This window comes from Neocloeon triangulifer, unplaced genomic scaffold, assembly GCF_031216515.1.
Source record: "Neocloeon triangulifer isolate White Clay Creek 2 clone unplaced genomic scaffold, ASM3121651v1 ptg000014l, whole genome shotgun sequence".
Classification (NCBI taxonomy): domain Eukaryota; kingdom Metazoa; phylum Arthropoda; class Insecta; order Ephemeroptera; family Baetidae; genus Neocloeon; species Neocloeon triangulifer.
In genome coordinates, this window is record NW_026775556.1 from 28,735,780 (window position 1) to 28,756,007 (window position 20,228).

At 35.2% G+C, this 20,228-nt stretch overlaps 1 protein-coding gene across 7 annotated transcripts in view; it reads right to left on the reverse strand.

The window, feature by feature from the left end:
- The window catches only part of LOC132200134 (paired box protein Pax-6-like), a 70,011-nt gene that overhangs the window by 27,917 nt on the left and 21,866 nt on the right, over positions 1 to 20,228 (reverse strand). For 6 of the 7 annotated variants that reach the window (XM_059625362.1, XM_059625360.1, XM_059625364.1 and 3 more), the window contains 5 exons: positions 12,007 to 12,072; positions 11,557 to 11,722; positions 10,439 to 10,619; positions 1,992 to 2,164; positions 1,555 to 1,664 (listed from right to left, as the gene is read on the reverse strand). In XM_059625362.1, the coding sequence (XP_059481345.1) occupies positions 1,555 to 1,664; positions 1,992 to 2,164; positions 10,439 to 10,619; positions 11,557 to 11,722; positions 12,007 to 12,072 (696 nt within the window). The remainder of the gene's footprint in view (positions 1 to 1,554; positions 1,665 to 1,991; positions 2,165 to 10,438; positions 10,620 to 11,556; positions 11,723 to 12,006; positions 12,073 to 20,228) is intronic. The other variant, XM_059625366.1, reaches the window with a different exon arrangement.

A 20,228-nucleotide genomic window follows, 5' to 3' on the forward strand; every position in this document is an offset into this window, starting at 1 on the left:
AATTTCTTTGAAGAAACAAAAGGAAATTTAACGCACAATCAAATAATAAATGTTTATTGCATCAAGCATCAGGAATTAAAAATCAAATATTTAAGTAAATAAGATTATATTATTAAATTTCACACCAAAAATCATTAATTATTGTTTTCTCGCAACAGATAAAAACAAATAAAAAGATGGAATTTTTAAATGAATCTGAGCTCCAGGTTAAAGTTCAAATTATTGAAGAAAAATTTCATCTTATCTGGCAAACTTTCAAAAATAAGCATAAATTTTGAATGATTAATTCAAAAATAATGAGCTCAATCAGAACTTAAAAAAAAACATTAAAATCAGATAAAACACTGGAATGACCGGAGGCGACTGATTTTTTAGAAGAGACGCAAAAAGTTTCAAAATAAAGACAAAAAAGTAATTTCGGAAAGCAAAGAGAGATGAATTATTGAAATTACCAATTAAAATTTTGCAATAAACACACAAAAAGAACTTTACTTGCTGAAAATAAAGATCTAAATTTTCAAACTACAAATTTATTGATTAGCAGATAAGAGATAAAAACTTATTAAAACGTTAAAACTATTTCTTTTTTTTTTACTTTCAATACTTTTTTTCTGGATTTTGCCTAATCGCCAATATCTAAAACGCAATTAATGAGATTTTAATTATATGTTCGCGAGATTTATAGAGGCGGCGAGATGCTGGCAGGGGGTAGCGAAATGACTTTGCGCGGGTATGCAAAAATCCACTAATGCGCGCCTCGTGGAGTTTATATGTTCGCGGAGTATAACAAACTACTCCAATCTGCGCGCGGTATATAATCCATGTATTTATATATAAAAGAGAAAGAGAGGCGCATCTTACTTTAGTCCGAATGTGCTGCTGGTGCATTGTTTGATAATAAAGACGCCCCGCGAAGACTTCTTTATATTATTTTCACATTGCAAAAAGGAGCGCGCGCGTTCAAATTCGTATAAGTTGCATTCAGGCAGCAGCGGGAGCACATTATGTGAAAAGGCTGCGAGAGAGAGATTAAACTCGGCGCGCTGTTTATTTCTTGGCTCCCATTTGAATAAATTAAACAGCGGAATGAATGAGCCATATGCGCTCATTATAACGACCATAATCAAGTGACACACGCTCTAATGTGATTAAAATAGGTACTAATTTTATATTATTATTCCATTTGGATTTTTCTCTTCAAATTTGTCGCTCTTGCTGACAATTTAAAAGCGTCTTGATTGAATCCATCTCGCAGCAATTGAATAAATAAGAGGCTTATTCAATCGCTTCCCTATCCTCCCATACATATTCGTTTTAATATAAGAGGATTACAAACTCTCGACAACAGCCACCGAGGCGCTCTCCGAGTGTTTGTAGACATAACAGATTTTCCGTCTATATACGCGCGAGTGAGATGTGATATTTTGATATCAGAAGAGCAAATAAATAAATGAATTTTTCCACTTGCCAAAACACGTCGGAATGCTTTGACATCAAAAATCGATATGTGATATGGACGGAAAAGCGAATTTTAAAAGGGATTTTCGGTCCTACCTTTCTTTGGTCCTAGATCGTGGTCTGGAAGGATGGTGCATCCTCCGTTGTGCCCAGGACTGGGACTAGCTTGTACACTTGAAAACGGACTTGTTGCAGTGGTTGGATACCTGATAAGAAATTTAAAAACGAAAATATTAAAAAATTTTGCAAGCTTTGCAGAAACTTTAAAGGGATGTGAATTTGGTTTAGAATTTCCGTAACTTTATTAATTTACTTCAGACCTCAAATTTCTGTCTTTTCTCATCTTGATTATTTTTTTTACTTGATTGGAGAAAAAAAGATGCAGAAATTCAGAAATCTCCATTTTCTCATTAGGCTGTAATTTCTCTCTCAAAATGTCAAACTTTTGAAATAAAATAAGTGAACAAAAAAAATGCATTTTTATACTTTTGATGAAAATTCAATCTACGTTAACATAAATATGGAGAGCTTACCAAGGGGTAGGTCTTGTCCACCCGGCGGCGGCCGCAGCTGCTTGGCCGTTGAGAAGTCTTAACTTGTCGTACACCGTGTCCGCTTGGACTGGACTTTGTTGTTGGTGCTGATGTTGCTGCTGCTGCTCTTTTTGTGCTGCTAAGTTTCTCAGTACCCGGTTGATTGATGAAACCTGGAATAAAATGTAAAAACACAATTAAAAAAATTAAAGTCCAAACATCCCTTGCAAAAATTCAGACATTTTAAGAAATGAGAGATAGAAATTAAAATAAATGCCAGGCTCGTTTTGTCAGTCAGAATTAAATTTGAATCCACAAATAACAGACAAATTTAGAACTGAACTAAAGCAGCATTTTACTTTAATCTAAGCAGATCCAAGTTGATTATGTAAATTATACGTCTGATGTTTTATGGCAAATTATATTTAAAAAAATTTATGCTTGTGTATTATTTTTTCATATTTGTATTGATATTGGCGCATCTTGAACTTTTGGCATTTGCCCCTTGGAGCAATAAATTCCTTCAACGGACTTATTATATTTTTTCCGTCAATGATCTAGCGACAAATTTGTCAATGCATTTTCCACGCTGCTCTCGAGAATGAAAATTGAAAACGCGAGAGGCGTTGCAAGACATCTTCATACACCATTATGTAGAAAAAGATAGAAAGAAGAACACGCCGCAAACATCTGTCGGCCAGAAAAGTAGTAGCCAGCGCTGCTCAAATAATATCAAATGTATCTACGCTCTTTATAAAATATAATATAAGAAAAGTTGCAACAAAGAAACGACCATAAATTTTAAGCCCTCGCGCTTATGATGAAATGCATTACACGCACATCATGTTTTACATGCGAGGCAGGTATTTTGTGTATGGAAAAAATTTGTATTAAAAGGTGGGTCTCGGCAGCAGCTTTCGCATGGAGGATGTCAATATATGTTTGAAAGATGCTGGCCGGGCTGCAGTACTTGAAGGAACAAATAAATAATCCAGGGGTGGCTGGCGGGCGCACAATGACTTGGAAATTGAATAGCTCGCTGCAGGGTGTTTTCGAGGCTATTGACACCGTGCCGAGCTCTAACTGATGCTAATACCTTCCTTGCGCAATGAATATTGCCAGCTCATTGTCATCCAATCTGAGAGAGGGGACCGGATTCTTATGTACACCTTTTGTGCAGCGTTCATCTTCTTCGAGAAAGAGAAAATATTTTCTACGCAGGGGATGAAAATAATGTATAAAACCCTCGGTCGTACGATTAATTAGGACGAATTTATTATCGGCAGTTACAAATCGCCGCCAATTAGTGTCAAATAATAATACTGCTTTCCCTTTCTTTTTTTTACTGCTTGCATCGTGCGGGGTGTATTATTATTTTTGTGCAGCGGCCGCAAATCGGTCCGGTGGGAATAATAAAAAGACCCCAGTTTAGCGCCGCCGCGCCAACTCTCTGGTGTGTATTTGGATGGATGGGAATTCCATCCCAATTAGAACGCCACTTGTGAAATGGGGATGACAATTTACAGCGTTTCGAAATATATGCTGTGCCGTGTGTGCGGATATAATAAAGAGCGCGCACCCTCCTACGCTTTTCAACGAATGCATCCGTATGCAATTGTTATTTGCTGCGATTGTTATAAACGCGCGTGTCGATTTAAATGAGTATCTCTGCTTGCTGAAAACGGTTCATTACCGATTCCTTTCTGTATTTTTTTTTGACGTTTAAATTTGAAAATAAAAAGTTATTATAATTTTACAAAAATTTATTACTATTAATTAAAAATAAAATCTGAGCTAATTTTTAAATTATGATTCAATCTCATTTAATTAATAAAGTGATTTAAAATATTTTATGCAGTTTTTATAAAATTAATACATAAATTATTCTTTAAAGCTGTGCAAATTTTTAATTGAGAATTAATATTAAATAAAAAATATATATTCATTCACTGCAATTTAATACACCGCATCTCTTTCAAAAATAATTGTTTGCGTGGGTATTATCTAAGAATTTAATGTAATGAATAGATTGAAAAAATTTTTAGATTCACTAAAAATAAAATAAATCATTATAAATTAATGATTATATAATTTTAAATTATTCTAGAGCATAAAGCGGAAGTAGTTTTAGTTGTTTTGTTGTTGTTTGTTTTTCCACACCTTATTTGCAACAACAAAACACTACTCTACACTAATTTGAACAGAAAAAACACACGCACACTAACAATTATTTGAGAACTCTAGAATAATTTAAAAGATTCAAGATTTTTTTCCATAAAATCATACGCACGCCAACAATTATTATTATTGAATCAATAATTCCTGAACTTAAAATTATATCATTTAAAATTGATAAATCTTGTCTTTTTCTTCAACGGGGTATATATTTTCGAATTAAGATGACCGTAACTTTGAATGTTAGCTGCTTTTCTTTCACGACCTCAAACACAAAAGGAAGAAATACTCACGAATAACACACATCAGCAAAGAAAATGTGTGTTACTATAAAAGTTGGTGGATGAATAAAAAATGGAAGAGAATTATTCGCACCATATCCAGCGCTGCAGTCGATATAAAACATGTTTCGTATTTTTTCGCCGATTTCGCAGGCTGCTGGCTGCAACAGCGTCTGCTTCCTCCATACATAATGCATCAGCTTCCTTCTTTTCCTCTTCGTGAGAGAGAGCTGGGGTGTCGCTTCTGTATATTTTATCTCTGCCGGCAAAGGAGCAAAAATACGCGCAGCCAGCGCCGAGACAAAACATAGAGAAAGAACGAGCGTGCGTTCCTTGTTTCCCTTATTGGCGTGACCTAACACCGACCCTTGATGCCCTTGCGGCCAACAACAATCCCTCCCAGACAAGTCAGTTAACTTTTGCGCCAAAATGTAGTTTGGTTTCTTTTTCAGAGAGAGGGAAAATCAACCAGGGGTGCTGGAGAAGCATGGAGACGAAAAAAGGGAAAAGGGTTAGATTGGAAATAAATTTGTTGAATATTTCATTATTGAAGGATACATAATAGTAAAAGTTAGAATTTTTTAAGTAATTAAGCAAATTTTAAATAAGATGCACACCCAAGTTATTGATTAGAATGAATATTTTTTTAAATCTAAAAAAAAAGCTCAATATCAAATCTCAAAAGAGGAACAATATCATTTGAGTAAGTTTTTAACAATTTAATTTTGTGACATTCAAACCCTGATATCTATGGCTGCTCAATTATATAGGGGAAAGATAAATAATAAATTCTTAATTATAGGGTTAGTTTAATCTTTTAATAAGCTGCTTTGTTGATAATTATAAGAAACTAGATTTTAATTTTGTACACGAATATGACAGCTTTTTCTATTTAAAAAAAAAAATAGGAAATACACAATTAATTTTCCAAATTAGTTTGAAGGAATTGACATTTGAGGAGATGATCATGGAGGTGAAGAACTCGGGCTTTTTCTCACTGTAAAAATTGAGCCATTTAAATAAAAACAATTTTTACAACAAAGAAAAAGCCCGAGTTCTTCACTTCCATAATTTTCTAAATTTTAGTTTAACCAAAAATCAAACATGCCATAAAAGCATAGCTGAAGTATGTATAATTTGGTAATTATTCCAGAAACTAGAATTGTCTTTTCATCATTTATTTTTATTTAATTGCAGCCCAATTTTGTAAATTTGACAACAATGCTTGGTTTTCTATTAAAATTAGATCGCTAAACTTTTCCAATTTCAAAGCGCATCGGGATAAAATTGCATCCCCTTATCCACTCTCTGATTTGCTTTCTCCCTCTCTCGGAAAAAGTTTCCGGTTTGTTCAGAAATTAGCCGGCGCACTTGCGAGTGTCGCACAAGCATTCATGACTCACGCACTAGCACAGCAGACGCTGCAGCGTAAAAAAGGGGTTGCATGCGTAATATTTGCGGGGCGAAATGCACATCAGTACCAAATCCGGCCCCCCTTTCGCCGAAACCGAGTTTCTCTCTCTCTCTCTCTCTCTCTCTCTCTCTATGCAGCAGCCGCTCCTTCTTCTTATTTCTCTCCGCTCTCTCCCTATATGCAGCGCGTTTGTTGATTGAAGCGGTGTGATTCGCTGAGGCGTAAGAGATCAAGTTTAAAATACCCCAGCCCTTTATCCCCTCTAACATCTTTAAGGAACGCCGGCCCCGGGATTCTCCGCTCTCGCTCTTCTCTCATGCATTATTTCACGCACGCGTATTCCCAGAGACACTAAACTGTATTATAAAGCTGAGCTTCGTCTTAATTTTTCGCATAAATAAATCTTAATACCTTCTAATGAGATGAGCATCAGAGTGAATTATCATTTTCTCTCTCCCCGAAGAGATTAAATTATTATAGCTCTCCTTTTCAACTTTCTATACTCGGCTTTTTTCCTTTAATCCTTTCTTCCGTCTCTCCTCTTTTGGGAAAATTTGATTAATTATATGTGCTAAAACATTCATTACTTTGTACGCGGCTGTGGAAAAGTAGATGGGATGACGCCGCCGAGGGTGCGCGCCGTTTTTTTGCGCTTCGGATACAACGGCGTCTCTCTCTCTGCTCATGTGATTGGCACCCGAGTGATGAATGTTTACAAAAGAGTTTGAGGTGCCGTGCGCGCCCGACAACACACACACACCAGGAGACAAAGATGGATTAAAATGATGAGAAAATGACGTGACACTTTTTTGCGCCGGCCTGTACGTACAGCACCATCATGACAAATTGATATTCGGCGGCATTTGCAGGGGACTGCAAAAGCCTTTTGCTGATGCTGCTGCTGACTTTTCATATTAAAGAAAAGACATTTCAAAATGATTGTTATGTATTTGGATCACGAAAACAAGCAAAACGATTTTTTTTTGGAAAGCAATTTAATCAGAAATAATTTTAGAGGATATCACTAAATAATAGAAGATTCATTTTGAGCTGAAATTAACTGACCTTTACATTTTTAGCTCTTTTTTAATAATTGATAGCAGGATAATAATGGTGTCAAAGCGTTGATTAAAGACCGGGATAAGGCGAGAAGAAAGGCAGATTCAGATGGCAATATAATTGCATTTAATTTGTTTAAATCACTGAGAAACAAAGTTAAACAAAAAATTTTAAATTTCCAAAAATCAGTGATTTTTGACAGTTTAAATCAAATCTCAGGAACAAAGCATATGTGGAGTAAGTTGCGAGGCTTAGGTTTGGTGAAAGATAAATCCAGAGTTGCCGAGCTTTCTCTAAGTTCTGACGACCTTGTAAATGATTTGACCGTGAAAAGACCCTCTAATATTTTGAACAAAATTGATAAAAATTTCTCAATCCCTCGTAAAATTTCAGGCGATAAATTTTATTTTAAACATGTAACCCCATTGGAAGTGAAATTAGCGCTGAAAAGTATAAAGTCACCCTCTGAAGGTACCGACAATATTTGTAACAAAATGCTGCTCATGATTATTGATGTAATTCTGCCATCTCTCACGTTTATTATCAACTCTGCGCTGCAAACGTCATATTTCCCAGCTATCTGGAAAAAAGCTATTTTGATGCCTCTGCCAAAAGTTCGCAGCCCCGCAAGTAGTTCTGATTTCCGGCCAATTAGCTTGTTATGTGTTGTTTCAAAAGTGTTGGAAAAAATTGTCTTTGATCAAATGATGGAATTTTTATTAAAAAATGAGGTCCTTGATAGGCTTCAATCCGGATTTCGGAAATTGCGCAGCACGACAACGGCTCTGTTAAAAATTGCTGAGGATTTGAGAGTTTCTATGTTTAAAAATGAAGTAACGTTAATGGTTTTTCTTGATTTCTCAAAAGCATTTGATCTGGTTGACCATGGTCTTTTGCTGAGTAAACTAAATCAATTGAATTTTTCTGCACCTGCTTTGCGCTTCTTTGAAAGTTATTTATCAGGCCGTCAGCATGCAATTAAGAACAGTGATGGAAATTTTTCTAAGTGGATGAATATTGAATGTGGCGTGCCCCAGGGTTCAGTTCTTGGGCCGCTCCTTTTTTCTCTGTACACGCACGATTTATCGGCAGTCTTAAAGGATAGGTGCAAGTATATCACGTTTATGCGGACGACACTCAGCTTTATCTTAGCTGCCTGTCGAATAATGTAAACGAGTGTGTTAAAATCATGAACGAAGTATTAAGAGATGTCGTGTATTGGTCGGAAGCGAATGGACTGAAACTCAACCCGAGTAAATCGCAAGCTATGTTTGTTTGTTCTGAACGAAATAATTCTAAAATCTCTGCGATGTTAAGTGAAAAATTATATTTAAATGATGTTGAGTTAAATTTTGTGCAAGATGCGAAAAATCTTGGTGTTATGTTTGATAAGAATTTGTCTTGGAACGCGCAAGTGTCTAGAATATCGCAAAAAGTTTACGGTACTTTAAAAAGTATTGAAAAATTCAGAAATGTTACTCCCGAGAAAGTCCGTATAAAACTTGTCAAAAGCTTGATTCTGCCACACTTTGATTATTGTGACATTGTTTACTGTAATTTGACAGCCACGCAAATTAACAAATTGCAAGTACTGCAAAATCATTTGATCAGGTATATTTTTGATGTAAAGATCGGACAAAATTTATCACCCTTGTATAAAAAATGTGAAATTCTGAAAATCGCGGATAGGCATAAATTGAAAATTCTAGTTCAGACACACAAAATCTTGTATAAAAATAGTCCAGAGTACTTGAACGATTACGTTACGACAATGTATGATGTAAATTTGCTCGGGCGCACGAGAGCGCACCGAATGAAATTGCTCGCACCGTTTGTTAGTGTGGAGGTACCGGAAAACTGTTTTCAAGTTCAATGCTATAGGCTTTGGAATGAGTTACCATCAAATCTATGTTTGAATGAAAATGTTAATTTTTTTAAATCGGTACTGAAAAAGCAATATTTTGAGCAATACTAATGTTTTCTCTCTCTCTTGTTTTAAAATTTTCGTTTTTTGTCATTTATTTGGATGAGTTCATGTATGGGGCATAGTTGCCCTAAATTCGAACCCAATAAACATTTCTTGAACCTAATAATATCATAATTGGATTTTCATCTCACATTTAACCAAAAGCCAAAATGAAGAAAGAAGCGCAGAAAGTATAATTTTATTATTTACAATTTTAAGAAACGTGTCGCGGATATTAAAGTATTTATGTATTTTCTCTTTTAAAACCTAACTTATTTGTTTTCTTTTAATCAAAAAGAGAGATCATTACAATGTAATTAATTTTTAAAAATATGATTTTACTTTTATAAATAAAAATATTACATAAAATAGAGATTTTAAAAATTAAAAAGTTTAAAATCATATCATTTTAAATAATATTATATAAATTTTAATTTTAATTCATCTTACAAAACTCCTAATTCCGTATAAAATGTCATTTATGATCCAAAAAACTCGTGTGAATCACAAACCGGGTATAAAATATTTATTTAAATCCAAACTTTTCGGAACATTTATCTGGCCTGCGATGCGAATGACGCAAAAATAAATAAATCACACAAGTAGTCCCCTTATCAAAACAAAATGTTTTCCCGCATATTTTGCGTCGCGGCGACGAGCAACGCGTGGCGCAAAAACCCAAATTGAATGTCTTCCGATCTATTGAGCAATGAGAAGCGCGCGGCGGGTAAAGGAGACGGAAGAGAGACGACGACGCCGAAGGAAAAAATGATTTACATGATATGTGCGGATAAGAATGTATATGCGTGCCATTATAAAGAAGTTTGGCAGAGAGAGCGAGACATTTCCATGGAAAATGCATTTTGAATATATATTTTCTTTGCACGCACGCACTCGCAGAAGAGCAGAAATAATATTATACCACCGAAAGAGAACAAGAAAAAATATATACATAAAGGAAAAGGGAAAAATCTTGACTGTAAAAATAAACTTGCGTGTTTGATATAAAACACACAAATAAGCAGACGAATAGGCTAATGTTTTACGGGCTCGGAGCAGAGAGAAGTTTTCCCTTTTCTTTTCTTTTCTTTTCTCGTCCCGATATCTCCTCCGCCGAGACTGGGAAAATGAAAAGTTTCTGCTGCTGTTACTGTTGTAATATCCTGTTCTCAGTCAGTCGGTTCAATCTGCAGCGCTTGCTTGCTTTCTCTTTCTGTATATATATTTGTACTGGTTCGGCATCTCTCCTCAAAAGTCAAATTTTCTTTTACTTTTCCTGCCTCCATTATGGCTACAGCTTTCGAGAGGGCTCGCAGAAGCGTTATGGCCACCCTCTCTCTTTCTCCTGTCCTCCCGGCAATAAAGAGAAGGGCGCAAAAAAGAATGGAAAAGAGAGGCACCCTCGTTTTTCCAGCAGCACCCTCATTTTTTCCCTGCCCCGTTTATTGGACGCATGCAAATTTCGCCCCGAGACGCTATATTTTTCCCCTCGCTTGCCAAGTTATAAGAAGAGCGAGCTTAATGACCACATTGTTTTTCCGCAGGTACTTACGCTCGGGATGTTGTCGTTGGAACAGACGCCCTCCTGCAGCAGGCGGTCCCTGATTTCCCACGCGAAGATCGAAGGGCACTCGCGCTTGTACTGAGCGATTTTCGCCACCACTTCGGCCGTGGCCACGCGCGGCTTCGACCCGCCGATCGCTCGGGGACGAATCGAACCCGTCTCGTAGTAACTGAAAAACGGGTAAAAATCATTGCTGTTGAATAGAAAACGATTAATTTAAAATTTTGATTATTTAGTATGAGCGTAATAACAGTGAGTTAAAATTATAAAAAGTTACATAGTATTTAATATTTATATTTATTAAGAAAAATACATATGTTTTATATAATATATTTTTATCTTCAATTATATATAATTTAAAGTATTTTATAATTAAAATTATAATTCAAGTTAAAATTATTAAAAAATTTAACTTATAACTTTATTAATACGCACCAAATTTTGCGCACAAACCTCGCACTTGAAAAATGACGTCAGAAAGAGTGCAAGTTGCATAATTTTCAGGCGTTAGGATATTTTCTGTTAGGACATTTTCGATTCTCAATTTTAGGATATTTTCTTTAGGATATTGTCTGTAGGACATTTTCTTTAGGACATTTTCCGTTAGGACATTGTCTTTAGGACATTGTGAGGCACCCCCTTTTTGTGATGCTTTTGTTTGTTGCAAAAAAATTATAAAATATACATATAAATATAAGCTGCAAAAGGGAAATAAAATTTTGAATTTATTCACCTCCTGCATGTCTGCATAGTTGATTAAATAATTGATAATGGTGAATTCCAAAATTTCCCAAGAAGAAAATTATAAATACCAATGAAAAATACTTGATGGGCATAAATGCAATAATAATTTTCATCAGAATACTTAAAAACTTTTTTTCTAATAAATCATAGTTGATATAAATTTGATGATAATTTTCAGATCCTTTAACACTGAATGAGCGAAATAAACCGGGAAAAAGCCAGTAAATGTGAGTAAATGCAAAATGATTTAAATATAATTTCTTTTTATTTAATTCATGAATCGCTGCATTCGGAAATACTCGATTTGTTGTCCTAATTTTTTCTAAGGCCATGCGGTTTTCCTCTCAATTTCTTTGACTTACCGGCCTAGAATTTTGGAGACACAGCCATTCGAGACCTGCAGAATCCTGGAAATATCACACGGCCGCGCTCCAGAGTGTGCGAGCTCGACGATTTTCTGTCTCGTGGAATCAGGCAAGGGTCGGCCGCCGACAAAAACACCCCCTAGCTGGTTCACACCACTATGACCTATTCAATCGAGAACAAATTTTCTTCAGTCAAAAGAGAGAGAGAGTGAAAAATATACTAAAAAAATCATTCAATTTCATCAAAAAATTAATAAACTACGCCAATCCAAACGAAAAATGCTCAGTTTTGAAGAGATCTGAGTAGTGTGCTTATCAAACTCAAGAATGCGAATTGTCAACTTTAGACCCTGGCGGTGCGCTTGTGAGCTCTTCCCAAATCTTTCCACCCGCATTTTTTTTTATTTAAACATATAAAAAAAATTAGGTGAATAATGAAAAACTCACAAGGACACCACGCACTGTAGCCTGGCGATGATGCTGGAGACAATTTCTTCCCTTGCTGGTCTAAAGCTAACACAGACACATAATTTAGCAGCACAACCAAATTATAAAATATATGTATAACATGAAAAGCAGAGAGTTATTTTTGAAGCGTCAGTTTGGAAAGCATGTCAGCGGAATAGCGGTTTTCTGATTTGAATGCCGATCGGTCTGATCAAAAGGCGGCGCTTTTTGAATTGGCTCGAGATGGATGTCAAGTGGTGCGGCGTCGGGGGTGAACGAGGAGCTCTTTCAAAAAGAAACTACTGCCCGGACCTCGGGGGTGAAAAACTTATCGTCTCTTTTTCATGCTCTGCGTATCCTTTACAATCGCAAACTCAGGAAACTCTTAACGCGCTCAAAAAAGCGAGGGTGAGCGCCGGAATGACACACAAAGCGCGGCGGCACACGCGATTTCGGATGTTGGCAGTAAAAAGCGTAAAAATCTTGATTCATACATGACAAGACGGTACAATGGTTTAAATTTTCATGTGTAACTGGTAAAAAAATCATAGACATTGAGATATAAAGTCAAAGTTCAGTTAAAACTCAATTATTTAAATTACATGTTAATAATAAAAAACATAAAAATATTAATTCCTTAAATTAAAATGAAATGTAGTTCCATTAAAAAATAATTCAGTGGGCCTTTTTATTGAAAATATTTGGGAACATTTTGAATTATTTCTACCAATAAATAAATTGATGTTTTTCTACCTAGCATAGTGGGTGGCAAATTGAACCAGAAAATAATCCTCTTGAGGCCACCAGCAGACTTTGATAACAGATCAGTTTCAGATTTCTAGAAAATCCTCTCTCGACGAGAGTGCGTTTTGAACCCTTTTCAAAGAACAGTTCATGAAAATATCGCAGCCGAGTGCATCCGCGAGAGAAACGATTTTCTTGACAATAAATAAACATCCTTCAAAGGATTGCGGGCAAACAAACGTAAATAGATAAATTCCGTTGGACACCACATGCCGTGCGCGCGATTATATTTGTGCTGGCGGCTCGCTTTGGCCGTGGAGCAACATTTGTGTTTTGTTTCGCCACGAGCTGTCACCACATTTTGAGTGTCGCTCCGATAAACTTGTCATGCACCGCTTTCTATTAAGAATAAAAATTCCCCTGCGTGTGGCCTGGATTTTCTCGGAGATCTTTTTGACCCTCGTCCGTCCCGCCGACCGCCTGGGCAAATATATAATTTTCTTTATTCTATTCTTGCCGCGCATAGATGGAATGAAAGCCGGTGCGTTTGTAATGTGTTGGACAAAAAGGAGACACGATGATGTTTTGCGGTTTGCATTTGGGGTCGCGGCGAATTATCGCGTATACTTGATCAACTGAGAGAGAACTGGAGTACTGAAGCGATCAATCGAGAAAGGGATACTCTGAGACGATTTGCGGTCCAATGTGTGGGTGGTTTGTAGACGTCTTTGTTGCTGGCATGAAAATCTTTACCCACAATTTCGAAAGATATTACTATTAAATATAGAAATAAGGTGATGTTTTGTGTAAAAGTGACAGATCAATTTGCAAAAAAAAAACAATTTCTTGGGTAAAGTGCACGAAAGTTAATTAGGTGAAAATAAGTGAAATTTTCCAACCTGCCCAAATAAATTTTAAATGAAAAATAAGCAAGAAATTTCATTATAGAGGTTCATAAATTCATTTTTATTTTAAATTTGATTTTAGGTTAGAAAATAGCCGTTTTTTTTCAATGTGACTTTGGAGAAAATTTCTTTTGATTTTTCACGAAAATAATTGGTTTTATATAGGGTTATTAAAAACCACCAGATTGAGCTAAAAAAGATGATTAACCAGCTGAAATTCATTGTTGTATTTAGACTTTTTATAAGTGAGTTGTTGAGATGAGATGAGCTATTTACCCGAACCGAAATGTTTTTGAAATAAAATTTTGCTGCTGCAAACAAGCGTAATTTACAAATTTTTTCAATTTCAGGGATGCGCTTATCAGGTTTTTTTGAGCATGAAATAAAAAAAGTTTGTAATCAATTGTTAAAATTTATATAAAATTTTTCAATTTTATACACTTTTTCAAACGTGGCATTTATATCATCTTCAACCCTTATTTTAATATGGAAAACTTTCTTATAGTTGTTTATTTGTCCACATTGGTAGTACAAATACATTGTTTAAATTTGAATCAATTGAAAGCAATTTATTAAAAATAGGGACAACAGGAAAAAACGGCACCACCAAAACCTTGCAAAATCTTCCGAGATCAAAAAGACCCCATTCGCCGAAGTGAGCCTCGGTTGACTAAATTTTTGTTATAATTTCCAAAATTCAAATTTCCGAGTTAATATACAATTTTATTCAGTTAAGAGCGCTTCTAAGAATCAATATTTATTCAATTTGAAGGTCACAAAAGACCAGTCTCTCGGCGAGTCTCTTTGCTCTGACTATGAAAACAGCAGGCGTGCAATTTTCCCCTTTGCCTCTGTTCAAATTCAGACTAAATTATGTGCGCCGAGTACACACACACTGCTCGGGCCGGAGAGTGAGCGAGCCATTGATCAGGAATAAAATCCTCATCCGAGCAGCACAATCATATAAAGCCGGCGCGCGGAGAGAGAGAGAGCGCGCGTTGGTCCAGTCAACTATGAAGGACACATACAATTTCTTTTCCTGCCGTAAAAAAGGGAATTTATATTCCCTCAGTTGCACACGCACACATTTGGCGGCGTTGCCATTTCTTTCATCGCTTTTTCACGCCTAGGATTTTTTCCCTTCTATCTGGATTTCCTCTTCTCGAAGAAAAACCGCAGCATTAATTTATTCTCCTTTCGGCTAGGGAAAAGATTAAATTTCCCGAACAAATCAAACTGCTATATTGTCAGGCGATAGACCAAGAGAGAGGCTTTGTGTTCGCCGCCGCCTATGGATGCCATCACTGCAAATCAGTCATGGTTTGTAAGCACTCGAGTTGAAGGAAACCTGACTCTCCCTTCTCATCAAACACTCCTCGCCTCATATTCTTAGCGCATGCTTCAATAAATGTGGGTCAAGTTTCCTCCGCCATCCGACTTGATTGACTGTGAAATAAATACGTAAACACATCACCCTTTTTTTCCACACCGGGCACGGCGTTCCGTCAGCGCCCCTGCGGGCGTAGGCAACGTGTTGGGCTCGGCGCTGCCGCGGGGCTGCCTAACCGCAAAAGAGATAAAGCTCGGAGCAAAAAAAAACTAGCTGCGTTGCCGGCCAAGACCAATTTATTATGTAGAAAACTGGCCTCTAGAAATAAAATATTGAATGAAAAATAACAAAAATTTGTATTCTTTTTTAAAATAATTAAATTTGAATAAAAAATTGTTGTCTGAATCAGTTTGAATCAAAATTAGAAATTTTTGATTGAAAGTTTATGATGTCATGATATAATTTTATTAAATTTGACCAATCTTTCACCTTTAATTTGTTAAAATGCTGAATCAGTTTTTACAGTTTTTATTAATCACGTTTTCTTATCCAATAATTTTTTATTTTTGCAAAATATGAATAAAAATGGCAGTAAGTTTTACTATACAATTCTGGCAACATTCTCTCTAAAAACATTTTTTATTTTATAACTTCTTCAAATAAAAAAAATCAAATAATTTTAGTTTATTCTTTTTTGTTACATAATTAAAGCTGAAAATTTTTGTATTTGTTTAACTGAAGTAAAGATCAATTTGCCAATTGGTTAACAAAAATAAATAATTTCCCAACGGAAAACGAAATAAATTTTAACCAGATTTAGCAAAGTGTTGAATGCGACGGGGAGGAAACCGTCACCCGAGAGCATTTTTCGCCCCTGCGTGCGGCTTTTGTCGCCCCCGACGTGCATGACAAGGCGAAAAAGCGGCGTTTTGCTCTGCTCGGTTTACCCCTATTTGCTCTCGCCGGAGCTTAATAATCATGGCATGGGTACGTGTTGTGAGTGTGCTGAGTATAATCCAGCTATGGCGTGCATGTGTTGTTATTAAAATACTCCCTCGGGGCCATGTTTTTGTAAACCACTAATTGGCTAGCAGTTGACACGGCCGCACAAATTGTATTAAATTTCAACGTGACACCTGCGCTAATTTTTCGCCCAGCCAATTAAACTCGCCAGCTCGCAAGAGCCAAAATTTTCAGCACGCGGCGGTTAACACTTGAAACCCGTCGTCGGTTGAAAATTGATATTTTGAATAAGAAAATTTCTGCACGAGCGTATTTTCTTATTAAAGAGTCTTGCAGAAAAAAATTTGATAAGTTAGTGATAAATGAGGAAATTTCGAATTGAATCTCGATATATTACTAGTGTTTTTATTAAAAATTAATTACAAATTAATGTAAAAATGAATTTTTAATAATTGTTTATGATTTTCGGTTCTATATTTTGCAGCAAGAAACGCGTAGAATAAAAACAGGTAAATATTGAAATCAGAAAATGATCTTTGAAGTTAATATTCTTTTAAACTCCTTTTTCGGAAGGTAAATATTAAAATTTGATAAAATATCTGGCAATTAAAATATACAATTGGTTCTTTCTTTCTGGGTTGTTTCATAATTTTTCACTTTTAAATTAAAATTGATTATTTAAAATTCAAATAAATTAAATCATAATTGTTTGCTATTGGCTCATTTACATTTCTTTTAATTATACAATTAGAATTCATAAGTAGTTCCTTTTTATTCATTTAGGGATTTTCTTTTCATTCATTTCTAGAAAGAAATGTCTTATAATATATTAAACTTCTTAAAAACCACAAGTCTGAGAAGAATCAAAGCTACAAAGCCAGGATTTTGAGCTCAGAGAGACTAATCAGAGTGTGGATTTGAGACGTGCTGGCTGGTGATTTGTGTTTTGGCTTTTGGAGGAGAGAGAATAAAAAGTGCAGCTCTCAGGGCACGCACGCTCTCTCGCGCCAAGATTAAGTGTCCCCGACATTAAATTAACGTTTTATCGCAATGCAATCTCGGCGCTACTTTACAACTCCCCGGCCGGAGAGAAGAGAGAGTGCGCGCGGGGACACTTTTCTTCTTCTTTTCGGTTCTTATTCGTCTGAAAGGGTATTTTGTGAAGAAATTTAGCACATAAAACAAATGAAGAGACGCGAGGCCCGAGGGTGCGAGGAGAATAAGTATTATTTTTATTATGAGGGTGATGCATTAGACGCAGGAAAAATGGCGTTGCTGCGCTCTTGAAAAAAAAAGAGAAAAAGAAAAATGCTAAGAAATGAACCCTCGTCTCGGTCCTGCTCCTCATCGGGCGCTTTTTTTATGATCGCACGCATAAAACACAGCGTGAAGTCACACAAGGCAGGGAGAGCAAAAATCACCCTCTCTGCTTGTGCCGAGATATTTCAAACAAATGAGTGTGTTTACGTGAATTCGCACAATGCTGCCTTTTCTTTCCTCATTTTTTGTCCCCTTCTTTTGAGGCGCCAGACAAAAAAGCGGCCCTGAATGCGAAAAAAGGCCTAATGCTTAATTCTAATTAAAAATTTTCCACTCTGCAAAATGTGAAATTTACTTAAGAATGTGTTTGAAATAATGAAAAAAGGTCCGCGAGCGGAAATTCAAGTTCTCTTAAAGGGGTGTGATTTTGTACACGGCGATTATACAACACACCGAGGGTTTCCGCTTCACTAGGGGTGCATATTACAGAGACAAAATGGCGCTCAGCGGGTGATCGGAAGGAAGCTCTCGGAATAATGTGTACAAAACACTCTCTCAGCTTGATTTGCTGCTGACTTCACTTCTATTGTGTTGACTGTGCGTGCCTTTTTCACATTACAAGATTAATCGATGTCTCATCACAGCACAGCTGATAATATAGAGCACAGAATGTTGGTAAACATTAAGATTATTAAATTTAATTTTGGTTTCACAAAGTATTTTTGATAATTTTTAAAATAATTTCCCTTCGAGAAAAAAATGGCAAAATCCATAATCAAAATAATTTTGATAAAAGTAGAGAGCGCTTGAAAACGCATGAATTTTTTTAGTTAAACAACTTAACAAATTTTCTAATAACACTTATGTGTGAAAGAAAAGGGCCAAATCTATAATTTTATGCTTTCTTTTATATAAAAATCTTGAAAATTGAAATTATTTTTGCTATACTTACTAAGCTCAATATTTTTTTTATTTTTTTATTAAAAATGTTGAAAATTAAATGTTTTTCATTTACCATAAAGATAAGTTAAAGCTAACGGAATATTGAAAACTTGTCCGCACAGATGAACAAAGGAAAAACGGCTTTTCGGACTAGACTCCAGTTTTCTCTCTCCTTCGTCAATCAAGCAGCAGTTTGTTTTAAAAGTCAACCAGCGCTGTTCGCGGAGTGTGGTGCTTTGGACTCTGAATATACTTCTTGTTTTTCATGAAATGAATTCGTCGAGATTGCGCGACAATGGCCCGGAATGAGTGAGGGCCCTCCATCTAAACTGCAGCCGCGAGTGCTTTTCACTTACGTTTTCCCAGCAGCAGCCCGCGAAGTTACGCTCAAAAGCTGCTGCAAGCTGTGTTGGGGTTTGAGAGGAGTTTTACGAGTGCAGCATGATGAAATATGTTATTTCGTATTGTGTACAAAGTGTCGATTTATTGCCACGGGTTATATATATTTTTGTTACTCTCTTGTGTATAATACTAATAATAATAATTCCCCGCTTCTTTATGGGCGCTGAGTGTATTCTCGTGCCGCACCAAGTTGTGAAAAGTCAACGCGGACGGTCGGCACACGTTTCTACTTGAAAATAAAGCAACTTATTTGATAATATTATGTATTTTCTTTAAATTATAATTATTGATTGACTAGCCAAATTTGTACACCATTCAAAATAAAATCCGCTCATTTGCTTGTCGCGCTTGTATAATAATTTGCCTGTATCTATTCGATTGGAGTTGAGATTCCCTCAGTTTGTGGGCTTGTTAAAAAAATTTGTTAGTTTTCACAAGTTCTACACTGAGGAGGAATATGTAAATTACAAAAATAACTTGTAAATATGTTAATTTCTTTTTTCCCTGCTGTGTATTTCATTTGACAAAATTGTAAATGGGTGGGTCGCACGGGAGATATTACATGTGATTACATTCCATAATGCAATAAAGCTGCAATAATAATAATAAATATTATTTTTTAAATTGCGTATGTATAATGAAACACTTAAATACCCCGCCTTGTTCTTTTTATTATGTATATAATCCAGCTAGGAATATAGATGTGGTTCGTTATGCTGGTATCATTCCCACCACTTGATGGATTCCTTTTTGTTTAATTTACTATCCAACGATTGCTTTAATATTAAGTGTGAATAGTCAATATTCAATCTTTCAATACAAAATTAAATTTTGTAATTCTATTCAAATGTGGAGAAGTTTCTTCTGAGATTTTTATGCGCTAATGTATGGTGTGCATATATTTGTTTTTAAAAATATTTAATAGAACCTACAGCTTCAAAAATTTTCAATACATTAAATACAATATTTATACAATACTTTTTAATACATAAATATAAAACTAAATTTTAATAAAATTAATAATATCTTAAGTGACTTAAGTTATAAAAATATAGAAATTTAATTTAAAATAAAAACGTTATATGCATACATTAAATGCATTAAATTTTTAATTGTTTTAGTTACTGTGCTTTTTAATTGCTACATTTTTTTCTGCTATAAACTATAAATTATAAGAAAAAGCAATACTTTTATGCATGTCATGGTGTTTGATTTCTTCTCAAGTTTTGCAAAAATAATGTATTATTTGCGTAAAAAGTGCGACGAAAAATCGGTTATTTACAATGGATATGCCAAAAATAATATGAATTTGTATGAAGAAGCGCAGATTTTCAATCTAAATATGTTTCTTTTCTTTTTTATATGCGTGTATTTATGCATTATATTTTGCATATTAAGAGAAAAATAAATTAATTGAATAGCACACATGTGGTGTACAATATAAAATATAAGCGTTCATTCAAAAATTTTATTATTATACTGCAGTGATTTTGCACACTTCTATTTTCAATCCAAACAATCTTTAGGTTTTCATTGCACCTTGAAATGGGAAATTAATAACTTCATTTTGAAAATAATTTTCTAATTTTGATAAATGAAAGTTTCCGATCAAATTTCTTTTAAATATTTAATAAAATTTCAATTTGAAATGAGTACAAGTGCGTGCGGCATGCATG